The sequence below is a fragment of the Xyrauchen texanus genome, chromosome 21 (genome assembly GCF_025860055.1).
Source record: "Xyrauchen texanus isolate HMW12.3.18 chromosome 21, RBS_HiC_50CHRs, whole genome shotgun sequence".
NCBI lineage: Eukaryota > Metazoa > Chordata > Actinopteri > Cypriniformes > Catostomidae > Xyrauchen > Xyrauchen texanus.
In genome coordinates, this window is record NC_068296.1 from 485,394 (window position 1) to 502,927 (window position 17,534).

The 17,534-nt window shown below is 42.4% G+C and overlaps 1 protein-coding gene and 2 long non-coding RNA genes across 6 annotated transcripts in view; 2 read left to right on the top strand and 1 right to left on the bottom strand.

Annotated features, from left to right (window-relative positions):
- Positions 1-892: 892 nt before the first annotated feature.
- LOC127661954 (protein arginine N-methyltransferase 8-B-like) overlaps positions 893-17,534 on the bottom strand; it is a 39,354-nt gene continuing 22,712 nt past the window's right edge. The window contains exons 8-10 of one of the 3 annotated variants that reach the window (XM_052152944.1): positions 8,607-8,757; positions 6,004-6,125; positions 893-4,221 (exon numbers count right to left, since the gene is read on the bottom strand). In XM_052152944.1, coding sequence (XP_052008904.1) covers positions 4,138-4,221; positions 6,004-6,125; positions 8,607-8,757 — 357 coding nt within the window. In that variant the 3' untranslated portion in view covers positions 893-4,137. Of the gene's footprint in view, positions 4,222-6,003; positions 6,126-8,606; positions 8,758-11,484; positions 12,337-17,534 lie in introns of those variants that run through there. The other 2 variants (XM_052152943.1, XM_052152942.1) reach the window with 2 other exon arrangements.
- LOC127661961 (uncharacterized) overlaps positions 6,144-17,534 on the top strand; it is a 120,934-nt gene continuing 109,543 nt past the window's right edge. Inside the window, exon 1 of the long non-coding RNA XR_007972814.1 lies at positions 6,144-7,772. This is a non-coding gene — a long non-coding RNA (uncharacterized LOC127661961). The remainder of the gene's footprint in view (positions 7,773-17,534) is intronic.
- Positions 11,198-12,108, top strand: LOC127661965 (uncharacterized). Of its 2 annotated transcripts, XR_007972820.1 has the most exons (4): positions 11,207-11,340; positions 11,521-11,580; positions 11,681-11,800; positions 11,961-12,067. It is a non-coding gene; the product is annotated as an uncharacterized LOC127661965 (long non-coding RNA). The 2 variants fall into 2 exon arrangements; XR_007972819.1 differs by lacking the exon at positions 11,521-11,580 and having other exon boundaries at positions 11,198-11,340; positions 11,701-11,800; positions 11,961-12,108.

The following is a 17,534-nucleotide window of genomic DNA, read 5'->3' on the forward strand; positions in this document are numbered from 1 at the left end:
GCGTTCAGACCAGAGGTGGCAAGAGTGTCAAAATTCGCTCTGGCGTAGTTGAAATAGGCGGCAACGTTTGTTTGGAATACTTGGTTTTGTGAACTATATTTAAAGGGGCCACAAAACATCCAGACCTATCGACCGGTATCTTTATTGCCGACATATCACAAGTAGCGTATATCCTCATGAAATCTTTTAAACATGAAAGTAAGAGATCGATCGATGGATTACGGTTGTTTGTTACCAAAATAAAATACAACTATCCCTGGAAGCAAACTGGGATAGATCATATATTAAAGTAAAACCCGCCACGGCAATAATTAGTTTCTCCATTTTGTCTTTGGGACTATTGTTTGGTGGGAACCAAAGTTTACATGGTTGTGTTCTCTAGACTTCGCTAGAGCGGAGCACTTCTATATTCCAATAGGTTGCTGCCAAACCTTGTCAACGCTCATTACCGTAATGTTGCCCGCACTTGAACTTTCCTCGGACGCCCACAACGGCCAAGACACTCCAGCCACAGATGCGCCGCTTCTCACCGCCGAGAGATGCTGTCTGCCATAGAAAATGAATGACTTCTGGTTGATTTGATGCTCTCGACGCCTCTGGTGTGAACGCACCATAACACTTTGAATCGGTTCGCAGTACCATTTCAATCATTCGAACAGTTCACTCGCGCACTGAATCATTTGGATTGGTCTCTCACTCCGTTAAAGTCTTATTGTTAATTTAGGGATACTTTAGAACACGGAGCGCAAACAAAATGCTTAATGGCGCTGGTTTGATCAGTAGTGATGATGAAGAGGTGCAAACACCACACCGCCGTGCAGCAGGTAAATATATAATAAGAACAGCATATTGATTTCTCCACCTCCAATCTGACAGAACCAATTGTGCAGAAGTGAGTTTTAAAGTCTTTTATTTACCCATATTCACATCCATGTGTTTTTATTTTTATTGGTCACTCTCATTTTTCATATCTTTGTTTCAGCAACATGTCCACCATTTTCTATAAACAGCCATAGACATTCACTAAGACATGATATCATACACCTATAAACATTTGACTTGGGTTTAATTGAGGCTAATACATTTTAAAGCTGAATATGTCACTTTTTTCTGTTATTTCTGTCCTAGTTTAACATGCAGAGAAACTATAAGTCATTCATTCATAGGTTCATTTTCACTGTGAACATTGTCTTTCTGTGGCACCATGAGAATTGCTCCATTTTGAAAGAGCCGCCCAAACGTTACTCAACCAATGCCGTGAGTTGGGGGCGGGGCTATCTCTTTGTTGGACCAATGCCAGACGTTCAAAAAGCTATTTTGAAAACAAAGTTTCATTTTGCAATTCCGTTTGGTGGCACAGAAAGTACACACTTTAACTTTAAGCTCTTGGATGTACTACTGTTTTAACCGATGCTCAAATCAGGGAAAATAATTGGGAATATTAATAATAATCAGGGGGAAAAACACTATTTTAACATGTAAATCTCAAATTTCAATAACAGATTTTCTTTGGAAATACATTATTGGATGCAGAAAACATTATTTGTACAGAGAGGATAAAGTCAATGTTGTATTTCTTATATTCCACCAATGAATCAGGTCCTGTATGTATTCTAGATAAGTCCTACAGTACAAACTGATGACGCAGAATGGACAATGTGCTTTGCTAGTGAGCTGAATGTCTTTGCTGAGGACCTGGGGTGTTGGGCACAGGGCCCCTTCAGTTAGTCTCTTGTTCTGAATGGGAAACCAACAGCAGAACTTGACTAGGGCTTGTGACCCAGTAAAACGGGTCTAGCGACACCCCTGGTGAGGACAGTATAATCAGCTGTGACACAGATGTCACAGATGGACCGGGACAGATCCATCGCCTTGGCACGACTGGATTAAGAGCACAGGTGAAGAGCTGCAGGTGTCCAAATCATCTCGCCACAGACAGACGCACAGTTCGACATGCTGTGCTGTTTCTCTCATCAGCAAATGCAAGTGGAAATGTCTATCATACATGTAGAATTACACCAACGCTACTGTACATATTGCAGTCTCGTAAAGCTACCAAAGAAAGATCACATATGCCCACGACATGATTCACATTTACACCACATGTTAACTACACTGTTTTTGCTTCTGAATCGAGACAAAATGTTAATTCAATCTGATATTCATTTTTGTCTGTTTTTCATGGAAATTAGGGGCTGAAAACGTCATCGGTTCAGAGCTGTTATTGATGCCCCAATCTTGATTTCTTGATAGTTTGGTAATTCTCAGGAAACTGTGCCATTATTGTGCCATGTGTGCCACCTGGGACTTACTGCAGACATAATTCATATGATTTGAGTATTTGATCAATCATATTTCTTTTAAGAATTGTGAAAATAGGGGATTAGAGGGAAAAGAGGTGGCAGAGAACCGGCTCGACGATATAAACAATATTATAATTATAAACTGAACCAAACACACACACACACACACACACACACACACACACACACACACACACTGGTGTCACACAGCTGTCTGTAAATCTCTCTCTCTGTCGCACTGCCGTCTACAGTCGGTCTTTATCCCTCTCTGAGGCTTGATTAGCCTGATTAGGGGCCGGATGTGTGGAATCACGACCCCGCCCTCCGCCATACCTGTCAAGTTTTGGATTTGAAAATAAGGGAAATTTTCCGGCGCCCACCGCGAGCAGTCCCACCACCCCAACCAAGCTCCAGTATCCCTTACATTTTAAGACAGGTGTTATAGCCTAAATGAAAACACAAAAGGGTGTATATGAAGAGCATTTATTTAAAGGCTTATTTGCATATTTTCTGTTCATTTAATATTGCTTGTCTTTACATTTACATTTTATTTTCATTCCACACATAATTTTAATTTCATATTGCTTTTCTTTTACAGTTTTTCTTTTCATTTCACATAACTTTCCGATTTCTCGCGCTGACATCATTCCTTCCCCCGTGTGAGATGCTAAAGTTGCAGTTACAAAACTTACAAAACGCGTGACTGTCCCCCACTCGGCTCCTCTTCAGAAAAGTACATTCACTGTCCCATTGATCGCGGTAGTTACATGAGGGTTTTGGTTTTTTGGCAGGAGTGCCTCTGTCGTAGCGTCCATCATCCGTCTCTATTTTTTTTCCCTGCGTTGTTACTCGTCATCTGACCTCACACACTAACCTCGCGACAACTGCCACCTACAGTACCTGTAGTAGGCTACAGCAGGTGGCAGTTATCGCGAGGCTAGTGACCGAGCTCAGATTAGGAATGTTTTTTTTTACTCCGCCCGGGCCAGGGGTATTATTTCTTAATAACGCAGGTTAAAATACAGGAGATTTGCGGGAAAATACTAATACGGGAGGACGGCGGGAAAGAAGGGTAAAATACGGGACTTTCCCGGCCAAAACGGGATACTTGACAGGTATGCCCTCCGCCCTGCCACAAAGGGTTAGGGTTGCAACAACACTGTAAATAATGTGTTTTATTAGCTAAGGTTGTAATTAGACACTTTTGCACTGATCTCAAACCCTGTAACATTCAACCCAAAATAATTACACTGTAATATAGAATATAATATTGTTTTATTCATTATTAATTTACATGGCACTCGAAACTAAGTGAAACACTAATCTAGCGCAAATGGTGCCATTTCCTCAGAATGACCTGATTTTGAGAAACATTCATGTTTAGTTTTCAAGATCACTTCTTCTTTTTGTATGTCTTAAAGTCAGCTGAAATGTGTTCTGAGTTCCTCAGTTGAGTTATTCTATTGATAGAAAGTTCAATTGAAACATTCTCAGTATATATATAGAATCACATCCTTCATCAATCCAAACATCTCACACCGACACTCCAGACATAAAAGCAAAGAAACAGGAAATGAACACTTAACATCTCTAAGACTATATCTGACGTGTAGTCCGGCCCTTGAACAGTCGTAAGATTGTTGGCAAACTAGTGCAGATTTAGTTAGTGAAGGCAAGGCTCCTATTGCTGGAAGTGTCGTCCCACTCCACCGACATCTGACCTGGTCGTTGTCTTCATGTGTGTGTGTCTTTCCAGCAATAGGGAAGCTTCGATCTGGAGTGACTCCGGTTTCTGCTTCACTGAGCGATGTCTGTCGCTCTCTCTGCTGGACGCTTAACGCATCTTATAGTCGTGAGCAATGGCCATCTCACACAGCTGACCTTTAAAATCCAGCTCAAAGGTAAAGTCCAGATCACGCTGAATAAAAGAAGAAGCAGCATAATTATGAATAACAGCTCACAAAGATTTTAGAGAGCATTGCATTATATTTCAAGAGTCTTGTTTGGGTATAAAACAAGAACCAAAGATCAGATTCACATACTGGAAATATTGAACTGGGAGTTCTTGGTGATGTACTGCAGATGAGTGTTTCCTGCACCGCTTCCCAGCAGCACAAAATAAAGTATTTGCTAAAGAGATTGTACTTAAGTTCAGATCTTGCAGTCTAACATCAATGCAATGAGATGATAAAGACCATTTATCACAAAATATTGGGAAGAAAATGCATCTGCAAAAACAGCATGACCAGTGCGATTCACAAGCAAATGACTCTTTTGAACTGGTTCTTTTGAGCATTTCAAAGACTCTTTCATGAGTTACTGGTTTGAATGAAATCTTCACTGAATCAGAAGGGTTAGTGAATCAACATTTGATTGAACTGAGTTATCTTTCATCAGTTGTCTGTCTGTCTGTCGATCAGTCACGCTTTCTTTACACTCTATCACTTTATCACTCGTCCTGTCTTTTCTATCTGTCTGCCTCTCTCTGTCCGTCCGTTTGTCCCTGAAACATGCTAGCAATGCGAAGCTAAGTGCTAAAACATGTTAGAAACACCTAGCAACATGCTAACAACATGTTAGAACTTGCTAGCAAAACCTCCTTACTGCAACTTCAAACTTTTAAAATGAGTTTAAACGGGGGTCTGGGGAGTTCAGTGAGTATTGACGCTGACTATCACACCTGGAGTCTTGAGTTTGAATTCAGGGTGTGCTGAGTGACTCCAGTCAGGTCTCCTGAGCGACCAAATTGACCCGGTTGCTAGGGAGGGTAGAGTCACATGGGGTAACCACTTCGTGGTCACTATAATGTTGTTCTTGCTCTCGGTGGGGCGTGTGGTGAGTTGTGCGTGGATGCCGCGGAGAATAGCGTGACGCCGCCACATGCGCTACGTCTCCATGGTAACGCGCTCAAATCACGTGATGAGATGCGCGGATTGACGGTTTCAGACGTGGAGGCAACTGAGATTCGTCCTCCAACACCCGGATTGAGTAACTACGGCACCACGAGGACTTACAGCGCATTAGGAATTGGGCGTTACAAATTAGGGGGGATTTTTTTTTTTGAAACTTTCAGAAAAAAAATTTTTTTTCATGACAATCTCAAAGTTTGTCTACAAACTTTTCAATCTAGTTTATGATGACACTGATATTACTGCAATGATGGGTGTATTCAAGAGAATATAGACAAAAAAATTCCAGTTTGGGGACTGGAAAAAGGAACGTGCCGGGCATGGAGTGTAGTTGTGTTCTCCAATAAAAGACACGGGTCATATGGAGACAAGTTACTCTGTTTATTTGATGTGACCCCAGACAAATGAAAACATGTAAGGAAACATTACAGGTGGAGCTTCAGGTCACATCCGCCAATGACAGTAAGAAGGTGTTTAACAGCCGGTTAGATGTTTGCCCAGACAAGCTGTTACGAACCACCGAAACGAACGCAAAAACACCGTCTATTTGGACCGATTTTGCTCTAAATTACATCACACCTGTTCATTCTTCGATTTTGTATGAAGTATATCTGGGCCGTTGCTGGTTTATGGTGGTCTTGGACAGAAAGCTGGTCTTCAGCTGGTCTAGCTTCATCAAACAAGTGTTCAGCTGGTTTAGCTGGAACCCCCTGAAACCTGACCGGGCTGGAGACTAGCTTAGACCAGTTAGATGTTCTTTTCAGTGTTTTATGTGTGCTAAGATTTCTTACTGTGTTCTTCTCATTGGGCTTCATGGAGAAGGTGCCCACGATCTCCTCTCCTCTCTTCACAGTCAGATACTCCTCCAGATAAAACACGGTCTGCTTCCAGTGTGTGAACGGAGCATCTGGAGCTATGAGAGAGTGAACATATCAAAATACATTCGATGTAACATTCATTATACATTGTAACAACATCCACTGAGACAGAATCTTGTGTTGATGCATTCTCACCCTTGAGTAAAACTCCTGTGTGGTGACAGCAATACAGTAAGTCTGAAAGTTCAGGAGAACTAAACATACCCCTCCGAAACCACAAAACTCCCAGCTTAAATGTGCCCTCACTAGACCAAAACTCCACATCCGGGTCAGGTTCTCTCTTGACTTTATAATGAGCAGACTGTTGAGTTACACAACATGAACACATGAGTGTCAGCCGCAGCAGACCGCTTGTCTGAAAGATCTTATTTGTTTTGTGTTCAAGCAATATATCTGTCCTTCTGGGCAACAACTGAAATAAATGGTGGTGTTCATTTGTTTATAAGTGCATGATGTGAAACAGCGCTTTAGATGTAAAGGGGTAGTTCACACAAAAATGAAAATTCTCTCATCATTTAAGTCATCGTTTTATTTGGATAGCACTTCACAACACACATTGTTTTACAGCAGCTTCACAGACAATCATTAACAGAAAATTAAACAGTAATATATATATTAAGTATCATTTTTTTACGCAACTTTCATATTGTTAAAAGAAATGACTGTGTGCACAACCACGCCGTGGTCAATAAACGAGGTGCAGACGTTCCTCTCATTAGCGACAAACGAAACAAAGAAGTCTCTCAGGATGTGTCTCAGCTGTTGCCCGCACACGGCTACCACCGTACCCCCCAACAGTGAAGGGGAACGTTAAAAACACTTAAAAGTGACGACAGAACCATCAAGGCCCACAACAGCCGGAGTGGATCAAACAGAAGAAAGTGGAAGTGGTTGGACCAAATGGACGCTATCTAGACCGGCGAGCAATGGGAGGGAGAGTGCGCTGGACTCGGTCACGGCGTTGTTGGAGTTCACGATGGAGGATGGGATGTTTTGTTACGTTAACTCTATACTCTGCTTGAAAGCTTCACTTTATTTAGTTGACCAGCTACTGGAAGATTCTAAAACAACCAGCCCAATTTAACCGTTACACGTGTGTAACATCACCATCAACAACTGCTTTATGCAGCTCAATCAGCTAACAGCTAACAGCTAGCGCTCGTGTTATTGTTTATGGTCAGTGATGTTTGTGTCGCATTTAAGATGATGTCACGGCAGTAGAGGTGGCACAACTATGATGATCAGCCTATAATCCCGCCCACATTGAGGCGGCAAGTAAAGCGAGCAGAGTCGAGTCGAACCGTAACGTGCAGCGGAGAAGAACCACTGTAGTCGTATGGATTACTTTTATGCTGCCTTTATGAGCTTTTTGGAGCTTCAAACCTTCAGAGCTGAAATATTCTTCTATAAATCTTCATTTGTGTTCTACAGAAGAAAGAATCTGGGATGACATGAGGGTGAGTAAATGAGAGAATTTTCCTTTTTGGGTGTACTGTCCCTTTAACATTCTGCCTAATGTCTTTTCCATCCTGAGAGTGAGTAAATGATGACAGTTGTCATTCCTTTGACACTGCACCACATGATAAACACACGTGTGTTCTGGCTCATGGATGTAGGTTGGATTTATTTGGGGGGCGTGGTGGTGAAGTAGTGGGCTAAAGCACATAACTGGTAATCAGAAGGTTGCTGGTTTGATCCCCACAATCACCACCATTGTGTCCTTTAGTAAGGCACTTAACTCCAGGTTGCTCCGGGGGGATTGTCCCTGTAATAAGTGCTCTGTATAATACATTGGTACTCAGAAGGTTGCTGGTTCGATCCCCACAGTCACCACCATTGTGTCCTTGAGTAAGGCACTTAACTGCAGGTTGCTCTGGGGGGATTGTCCCTGTAATAAGTGCTCTGTATAATACATTGGTAATCAGAAGGTTGCTGGTTTGATCCCCACAATCACCACCATTGTGTCCTTGAGGAAGACACTTAACTCCAGGTTGCTCCGGGGGGATTGTCTCTGTAATAAGTGCTCTGTATAATACATTTGTAATCAGAAGGTTGCTGGTTCGATCCCCACAGTCACCACCATTGTGTCCTTGAGTAAGACACTTAACTGCAGGTTGCTCCGGGGGGACTGACCCTGTAATAAGTGCACTGTAAGTCACTTTGGATAAAAGCATCTGCCGAATGCATAAATGTAAATGTGACAATGGGAAAAACGGCAGTTTTACATATAAACGCATATCAAACACCTTGCAAATATTTTTCTAAAATAGCAACTTTGCTTTGAAAGTATATTGGGCTAATATTCTTAAAACTGGCTTCTCAGTGATGTTTTATATTGAATGTGATTGGGTGGCTGTGAGTGCCCATCACCTGGTCTTTGGGCTGTGCTGTTATAACTGATCCACTAGAGGGCGCACATGAACCATAAAGCACACACAAGCACTTTCTCTGGAATATACAATGTTTTCTGCTCTTTTACTCATTAAAGGCTTGTAGACAGAGAAATAAAATGACACCTGTGGAGAAGCCGGCCTTTTTATGACACTTGGTGAACTCGATGTTGAAGTAGGTGACCAGAGCATGAACGTAATCATTCCTCTGGATCTGCAAACAGAACGAGGAGGTGAAGGACAGTTCCTCTGGCTTCACGGTGTAGATGTCCACTTCCTGAGACAACATAAGAAAAGAGGCATATTAACATATAGAAAATCACTCATGAAGACAAGAAATGTATATTGCTCAGAGGATGCTCCTTCATGGCACGTGGAGTTCTCACTTATATAGAGCTATAACATCAGTGTGGATGGTATAGATTACAGTATTTGGTCTGAATGAGTTCATATTGAGATCTCAGACTAATCCGAGTTTGACATTGGCCTAAAAAGGGTAAAATACAATTTCTTATTTGTTTCTGTTGTTTTGGCAGTGAAGTCATTTTTAACATTTCCATTTGTTGTCCTTGTTTAGGGGAAATAGTTGAGATATTAAAGAGATTTATTTAGTGACTTTTGTTTCCTATGAAAGAGAGTGGAAAACATCCACATCCTGCTTGATCTTGTTCTCTGTTTCTCTTTCCATCTCTCCTTGTGAAATGTCATCCTGATTGCACTCCAGTAATCCTGTTTGGATGTTATTACTGCTCTTATTTCAGTCCAGATGTCTCCATTCTTTCCCATCAGTACACTGAGTCTCTCACCACTGATAGATTTACCTGACAACCACACCACAGTTATCTCTTGCACGCTCTTGCTCTCTCTCTCTCTCTCTCTCTCTCTCTCTCTCTCTCTCTCTCTCTCTCTCTCTCTCTCTCTCTCTCTCTCTCTCTCTCTCGCTCTCTCTCAATTCAGTGAGCTTTATTTACATGATAAAAACATTTTGTATAGCCAAAGCAATAACATGGAAACACAGAACAGGAACTGAACAAGGTCTAAAACATGAGAATAATAATAACTATAAAAAAATAACAATTCAGCATCAATGCAACATTATACAGGGCAGGTAACTGGGGTAGGGGATTGGGGTCAGGGGTCATGCACTTTCATGTATAATTTATTTTAGTTCTGGTTGTCCCTCAGGTTTCTACAGGATGACACAAATCTTGCAGCTATATTTGCACATTCTTCTTTTTCACCCAGATTAAAACACATTTTTTGTGTCGGGGTACATTCATTGAACTCTGGGCATATGTTGTTAATTTTGTGGTAATATTTGTTTCTAATTGGTTGGTATTTGACCTGTCCAGGGTGTCCCCCGCCTTTCGCCCAATGTTAGCTGGGATAGGCTCCAGCCCCCCGCGACCCTGTACACAGGTTGACGATGGATGGATGGATGGATGGATGGTTGGTATTTTGGGCATTCTGTGAGGAAGTGGAGCTCTGTCTCAATCACTCCCAGAATGCATTGGGAGCACAGTCTGTCCTCGCGGGGCGGCCATGTCTGTCTGCGGCGGGACGTCTCTATAGCTAGACTGTCCTCGCGGGGCGGCCATGTCTGTCTGCGGCGGGACGTCTCTATAGCCAGACTGTGCTCGCTGAGTCTGTACATCGTCAGTGCTTTTCTTAGTTTTCTGTCAGTCACTGTGGTCAGATAATTTGCCACCGTGTACTCTCGATTTAGTGCCGAATAACATTCCAGTTTGTGTTGAGTTTTAATGGTGTTTGTCCAATGCGTGAGGTATTTTTCCTTTTCTTTGTGTATAATTTGGTTAGGCCAAATGTTTGAGAGTGTGCTGTTATCCTGAGACTGGACGATCTCCTCAGGTGTGACCTCAGTCAGTCTCAGGACAAGCTGGCATAGGGGACTCTTCACTGAGCTCAGCTCTTGGTGTTTTAGGGCTTTATAATGGTATGTGTTGGGGTCACTTGTTTTTAGGTGCTTCCAGAACTTAATGGCTCTTTTTTGAATGTTCAGAAAGAGAGGGTATTGGCCTAATTCTTCCCTGCATCCATTATTTGGGGCTTTTCTTTGGACATAAATTATTCTTTTACAAAATTCCAGATGCAGAGTTTCAATGGGATGTTTTTCCCAATTTAAATAGTTACATTTTACAGGTGGACCCCACACTTCACTGCCATATAATACAATTGGTTCGATGACTGATTTGAATATTTTGAGCCAGATCCTAATTGGAATATCAATTTTAATCGATTTTTAAATGGCATAAAATGCCCTTTGTGCTTTCTCTTTGAGTTCATTCACAGCCAAAGTAAAATTACCTGTAGAACTGATTTTTCGGCCGAGGTAAGTGTATGTCTTTGTGATTTCAATGCTTATGTTTGATAATGAAAATATGATTGTTAGTCCCTGAAATCTGGATCACTTTTGGAAGATCATGTCTTTTGTTTTTTGATGAATGACTGTCAAGGCCCAGTAATTCCAGCAACACTCTAGTAATGCCAGTAACTCTCCAGGTATGCCAGTAACTCTCCAGGTCTGCCAGTATCGCGCCAAGTCTGCCAGTATCTCTCCAGGTCTGCCAGTAACTCTCCAGGTCTGCCAGTATCTCTCCAGGTCTGCCAGTATCTCTCCAGGTCTGCCAGTAACTCTCCAGGTCTGCCAGTATCGCTCCAGGTCTGCCAGCAACTCTCCAGGACTGCCAGCAACTCTCCAGTAATGACAGCAACTCTCCAGGACTGCCAGTAACTCTCCAGTAATGCCAGCAACTCTCCAGGTCTGCCAGCAACTCTCCAGGTCTGCCAGTAACTCTCTAGTAATGCAAGTAACTCTCCAGTAATGCCAGTAACTCTCCAGGTCTGCCAGTAACTCTCCAGTAATGACAGCAACTCTCCAGGACTGCCAGTAACTCTCCAGTAATGCCAGCAACTCTCCAGGACTGCCAGTAACTCTCCAGTAATGCCAGCAACTCTCCAGGACTGCCAGTAACTCTCCAGTAATGCCAGCAACTCTCCAGGACTGCCAGTAACTCTCCAGTAATGACAGCAACTCTCCAGGACTGCCAGTAACTCTCCAGTAATGCCAGCAACTCTCCAGGTCTGCCAGCAACTCTCCAGGTCTGCCAGTAACTCTCTAGTAATGCAAGTAACTCTCCAGTAATGCCAGTAACTCTCCAGTAATGACAGCAACTCTCCAGGACTGCCAGTAACTCTCCAGTAATGACAGCAACTCTCCAGGACTGCCAGTAACTCTCCAGTAATGACAGCAACTCTCCAGGACTGCCAGTAACTCTCCAGTAATGCCAGCAACTCTCCAGGTCTGCCAGCAACTCTCCAGGTCTGCCAGTAACTCTCTAGTAATGCAAGTAACTCTCCAGTAATGCCAGTAACTCTCCAGTAATGACAGCAACTCTCCAGGACTGCCAGTAACTCTCCAGTAATGACAGCAACTCTCCAGGACTGCCAGTAACTCTCCAGTAATGACAGCAACTCTCCAGGACTGCCAGTAACTGTCCAGTAATGACAGCAACTCTCCAGGACTGCCAGTAACTGTCCAGTAATGACAGCAACTCTCCAGGACTGCCAGTAACTCTCCAGTAATGACAGCAACTCTCCAGGACTGCCAGTAACTCTCCAGTAATGCCAGCAACTCTCCAGGTCTGCCAGCAACTCTCCAGGTCTGCCAGCAACTCTCCAGGTCTGCCAGTAACTCTCTAGTAATGCAAGTAACTCTCCAGTAATGCCAGTAACTCCCCAGTAGTGCCAGTAACTCTCCAGGTCTGCCAGTAACTCTCCAGTAATGCCAGGCTCTGTTGCAGCCCCTCTTTAGTTGGCGACAGGAGAACCAGGTCATCTGCGTAGAGGAGACATTTTATCTTAATATCATGTAAAGTGAGACCTTGAACGGGAGATTGTTCAATAGTTTGTGCCAACTGATTGATATATATGTTGAAGAGTGTGGGGCTTAAACTGCAGCCCTGTCTCACTCCTCGCCGTTGAAGGAAAAATGTGGTTCTTTTGTTGCCAATTTTAACAGCACATTGACTGTTACGTTGATTTGATGACATAATAAGCTTTGCCAGATTGAATCAAACGCTTTCTTAAAATCTACCAAGCAAGCAAAGATTTGGCTTTTATTTTGATGTACATATTTATTAATGAGTGTCTGTAGGGTGAAAATGTGATCAGGTGTGCGACAATTTGGAAGAAATCCAATTTGACATTTACTCAAGGCATTGTGCTTCATAAGGAAGTCTAAAAGTCTGGTGTTTAAAATACTGCAGAACACCTTCCCCAGATTACTGTTCACACAGATGCCTCGGTAGTTATTAGGGTCTAATTTATCTCCACTCTTATAAATGGGGCTGATGAGTCCTTGATTCCAGATCTCAGGGAAATAACCCGCACACAGACCCTCATTGAACAGTTTTAGAGTAGCCAGTTTAAAGTTGTGGTCCATGTGTTTCAGCATCTCATTGAGAATACTGTCTACACCACATGCTTTTTTGGACTCTAGGACAATTCTTTAATTGTGATTGGAAAATCTAATGGGTTTTGGTATTCTTTAATGGATTTTTCAACTCTTCTAATTTTTTAATAATGTCACTTTGATCATGATTTATAGATCTTGGAAAGGATTTTTCCTCAGCTCTCCATCTTGTATTGCCAATTCTTCATTTGATATATATACAGTGATTTCTATTTATCCAAGAATTTGTTTGAGTTTACTAATTCTTCAATTTCTTGAAGCTGGCACTGTAAAAACTCTTCTTTTGAGTGTGTATTTATATTGTTTTAGTGCCTCACAGTAACGGAGGCATAGGCCTTGATTGTCTGGTATTGTTTTTGATTGGATAATCAAAAACTAATACCAGACAATCCGGATAATACTCCGGATAATTTTCGGAGGTTCGTCCTACAGTCGTACAGTCTGAATCAAACCATCTGTATGTGTCTAATTTATTTTGTAAAAAATAGATCTTTGACTGCCTGATTTACGCCATCTTTATTTTTAGTGTATTTCTGTATTTGGAAAGAGAGTATGAGACATTGTTTTTAAGTGTAACTGTATGTCATTTATACTGTTATCCGTCCATTTCGATGATGTGTGTGCTGTTCTGACTGTTTGACATACAAGTTAATTTGGCTGTGATCTGAGAAAGCTGTTAATGGTTTGACTGTGAATGCTCTCAAAGAAGAAAGGCCCAAATCTGTTATTGCATAGTCGACCGTGCTGCTACCAAGAGCTGACCTGTACAGCCGTGGTCAAAAGTATTGTCAGTGACATACATGTTGTGTTTTGCAAAGTTTGCTGCTTCAGTATATGTAGATTATTTTTTCACATGTTTCTATGGTATACTGGAAAACAATGATAAGCTTTTCATACATTTTAAAGGATTTTATTGGCAAAAACATTCAATTTATGCAAAGATTCAATATTTACGGTGTTGACCCTTGTTCTTCATCACCTCTGCAATTCACTCTGGCATGCTGGATATCAGCTTCTGGGCCAAATCCTGACTGATGGAGATCCATTCTTGCCTTATTAGTGCTCAGAGTTGATCACAGTTTGTGGGCTTCTGTTTGTCCACTCGCCTTTTGAGGATTGACCACAGGTTCTCTATGGGATTAAGATCCGGGGAGTTGTCTGGCCACGGATACAAAATTTAAATGTAGAAATTCTCCGAGCCACTTCATTATCACTCTTGCCTTGAGACATGGTGTTCCATCATGCTGGAAAATGCACAGCTCATCACCAAATTGCTCCTGGATCGTTGGGAGAAGTTGCTCTTGCATGAAGTTTTGATACCATTCTTTATTCATGGCAGTGTTTTTGTGCAGGATTTTGAGCGAGCCCACTCCCTGTGATGAAGATCAACCCCACACATGGATGGTCTTGGCACGACACAGGACTATTGATTTTCCAGATGAAAGTGACATCATCAATGCACTTGCTGATGTAGCTGGTCACTGATGCTGTGTATTCCTCCAAGTTGGTAGAGTCACCATTTGTTGCAGCCTCCCTGAACATGTTCCAGTCAGTACACTCAAAACAGTCCTGAAGAGCAGAGATGGCTCCTGCTGGCCAGGTTTTCCCCTGCTTCTGGAGCGGTCTTGTGTAGCCTGCTGGAGTCAGATGTAGTCCAGTTTATGATGGGAGAGCCAGACGGCTAGGGTTTGTTTTTAGCCTAACATGGACCTCCGCCCTCTTGCCGTGCTTTCGCTTCCGACATCCTCTCCCCCGGCCACCGGCATCAGGCGACGTCGAGGACTGGAGGCCTGGTCTCCACAGCAAGCCGAGTTTGCGTAGCAACTCCTGCAGATCATCATGCAGCTTGGTTGTTGCATGAATCTTATATTTTAGCAGTGTTTGGCGATGGTAGACACGAACACTGGTTGCTCCGATGTCCCTGTGCTGTAAAAGTCGGGCTAAGTGACAAAAATAGCACCATTTTGGATCCGGAGTGGCCGCTGCATCTTGGATCAACTGTTGTCCAATGTCTGTGTTTCTTTGCTTACTCAAACTTTTTCTTTTTGTTTTTCTGTTTCAAAAGTGGCTTTTTCTTTGCAATTCTTCCAATAAAGCACCCCTGAGTCTTCTCTTTACTGTTGTACATGAAACTGGTGTTTAGCGGGTAGAATTCAATGACCCCGTCAGTGGAGGACATGTGAGGCGTCTATTTCTCAAACTAGAGACTCTGATCTACTTATCCTCTTGTTTAGTTGCATATCTTCCACATCTCTTTCTGTCCTTGTTAGAACAGTTGTTCTTTGTCTTTGAAGACTGTAGTTACACCTTTGGATGAAATATGCAGTTTTTGGCAATTTCAAGCATTGCATATCCTTCATTCCTCAAAACAATGGTAAATGGTCTGCACTTTTATAGTGCATCTTTAACCTTTACTGTATTCAAAGCACATTACACTGCATCTCATTCACCCATTCACACACATTCATACACCAATGACAGCAGAGCTGCATGTAAGGTGCTAGCCTGCGATTGGGAGCAACTTGGTATTCAGTGTCTTACCCAAGGACACTTCGGCATGTGGAGTCATGTGGGCCGGCAATCGAACCACCAACCCTGCGATTAGTGGCCGACCCACCTACCACCTGACCCACAGCCGGCCCACAACATTGATTGACTGATGAGTTTCTAGAGAATGTTTCTTTTTGGCCCTTTTTTACCTAATATTGACCGTAAGACATGCCAGTCTATTGCATACTGTGGTAACTCAAAAATAAAGACTGCTGTCTAAATTTCAAATAGTGATGGTGCTGTTGTTTACATCAGTAATGTTCTGACTATACATTGTGATCAGCTGAATGCCACTTTGGTGAATTAAAGTAACAGCAAAAATCTGCATATTATTCTGCATATTATTCCTTTGGCCGCCAGTGTACAACTATTTAGTTATTAAAAAAAAAAGCAGATGTGATCTTACTGCAGGAAACGGATATACATAACCAAACACAGTGGATAGGAGATTGGAAGGGCAATGCTTGTTTGAGTCATGGAACAAATCTCAGCGCAGGTATTGCCATAATTATTTCATCACGTATCACATTTACATTTATGCATTTGGCAGATGCTTTTATCCAAAGTGACTTACAGTGCCCTTATTACAGGGACAATCCCCCCGGAGCAACCTGGAGTTAAGTGTCTTACTCAAGGACACAATGGTGGTGACTGTGGGGATCAAACCAGCAACCTTCTGATTACCAGTGTATTATACAGAGCATTTATTACAGGGACAATCCCCCCGGAGCAACCTGGAGTTAAGTGTCTTACTCAAGGACACAATGGTGGTGACTGTGGGGAACAAACCAGCAACCTTCTGATTACCAGATTACCAGTTATGTGCTTAGACCACTACACCACCACTCCAATATTAGTATTAATAGTCAAAAAGCAGTTATGTTTGAGATTATACCTGGTCAAATTTTGCTGGTTGATATTATTTTTCTTTTTTTAACGTCTATGAAAAATCTCCAAATCACATTGGCACTTTAATAATAGACTATGACAGGATCACTTCTTTCCTCACTCTTTTGAACTTGTCTGGACATAGATTTCATCTGTAGGCAAAGTGCATATTAAGACCTTCTTTCAACAGTACACAGCACAGAGTATTAGAAGTCTCGAAGAACAAATGTAGTTTCTTATTCTGGATATTCTGCAGCAAAGCCATGACAGTTTCCATGATGGCTTAGGCTCTACCGATTCCATTATAAGGACTAAGCTGCTTTTGAAAGAATTGTTGGAGAAAAGAGGAAAAACAGCTCTTCTAAAGACCAGATTTTCCCAGCTGAATGACATGGATACCCCCACTGCATATTTTTTGTTCTTGGAAAAAAAAGAGCCAAGGAAACAGAAACATTTTCATCAGTTTAAGCTTCCATATGGCGGAATGACAAATGACCAGCGTGGAATTCAGTTTTACGCTAACTACAAAAATAATTGTCCAGATGTGTCCCCTTTGGGTTCAGGAATATTTAGGCTACAGTAGGCCTTGTGTGTCCTCTCTATGCTTATGAACTAAAGCACGAGTGGGCGGGGCCAAGGGTGCGATGATGTAAAGTGGGCGTTGACATTTTTTAGCTGTAGAGACGGAACTATGAATTAATGGGCCCCCAAATAACGATGGTAAGTCACTGAAGTTGAGAACGAGGCATTTTGGCAGCTTGGTTTGAATAAATGCTTTTATTGGGTGCGGCTGTGTCTCAGGTGGTAGAGCGGGTCGGCCGCTAATCACAGGGTTGGCGGTTCGGTCCCCGGCCCACATGACTCCACATGCCGAAGTGTCCTTGGGCAAGACACTGAACCCCAAGTTGCTCCCAATGGCAGACTAGCACCTTACATGCAGCTCTGCCATCATTGGTGTGTGAATGTGTGTGTTTGTGTTTGTGTGTGTTTGTGTGTGTGTGTGTGTGTGTGTGTGTGTGTTTGTGTTTGTGTGTGTGTGTGTGTTTGTGTTTGTGTGTGTGTGTGTGTGTGTGTGTTTGTGTGTATTTGTGTGTGTGAGTTTGTGTGTTTGTGTGTGTGTTTGT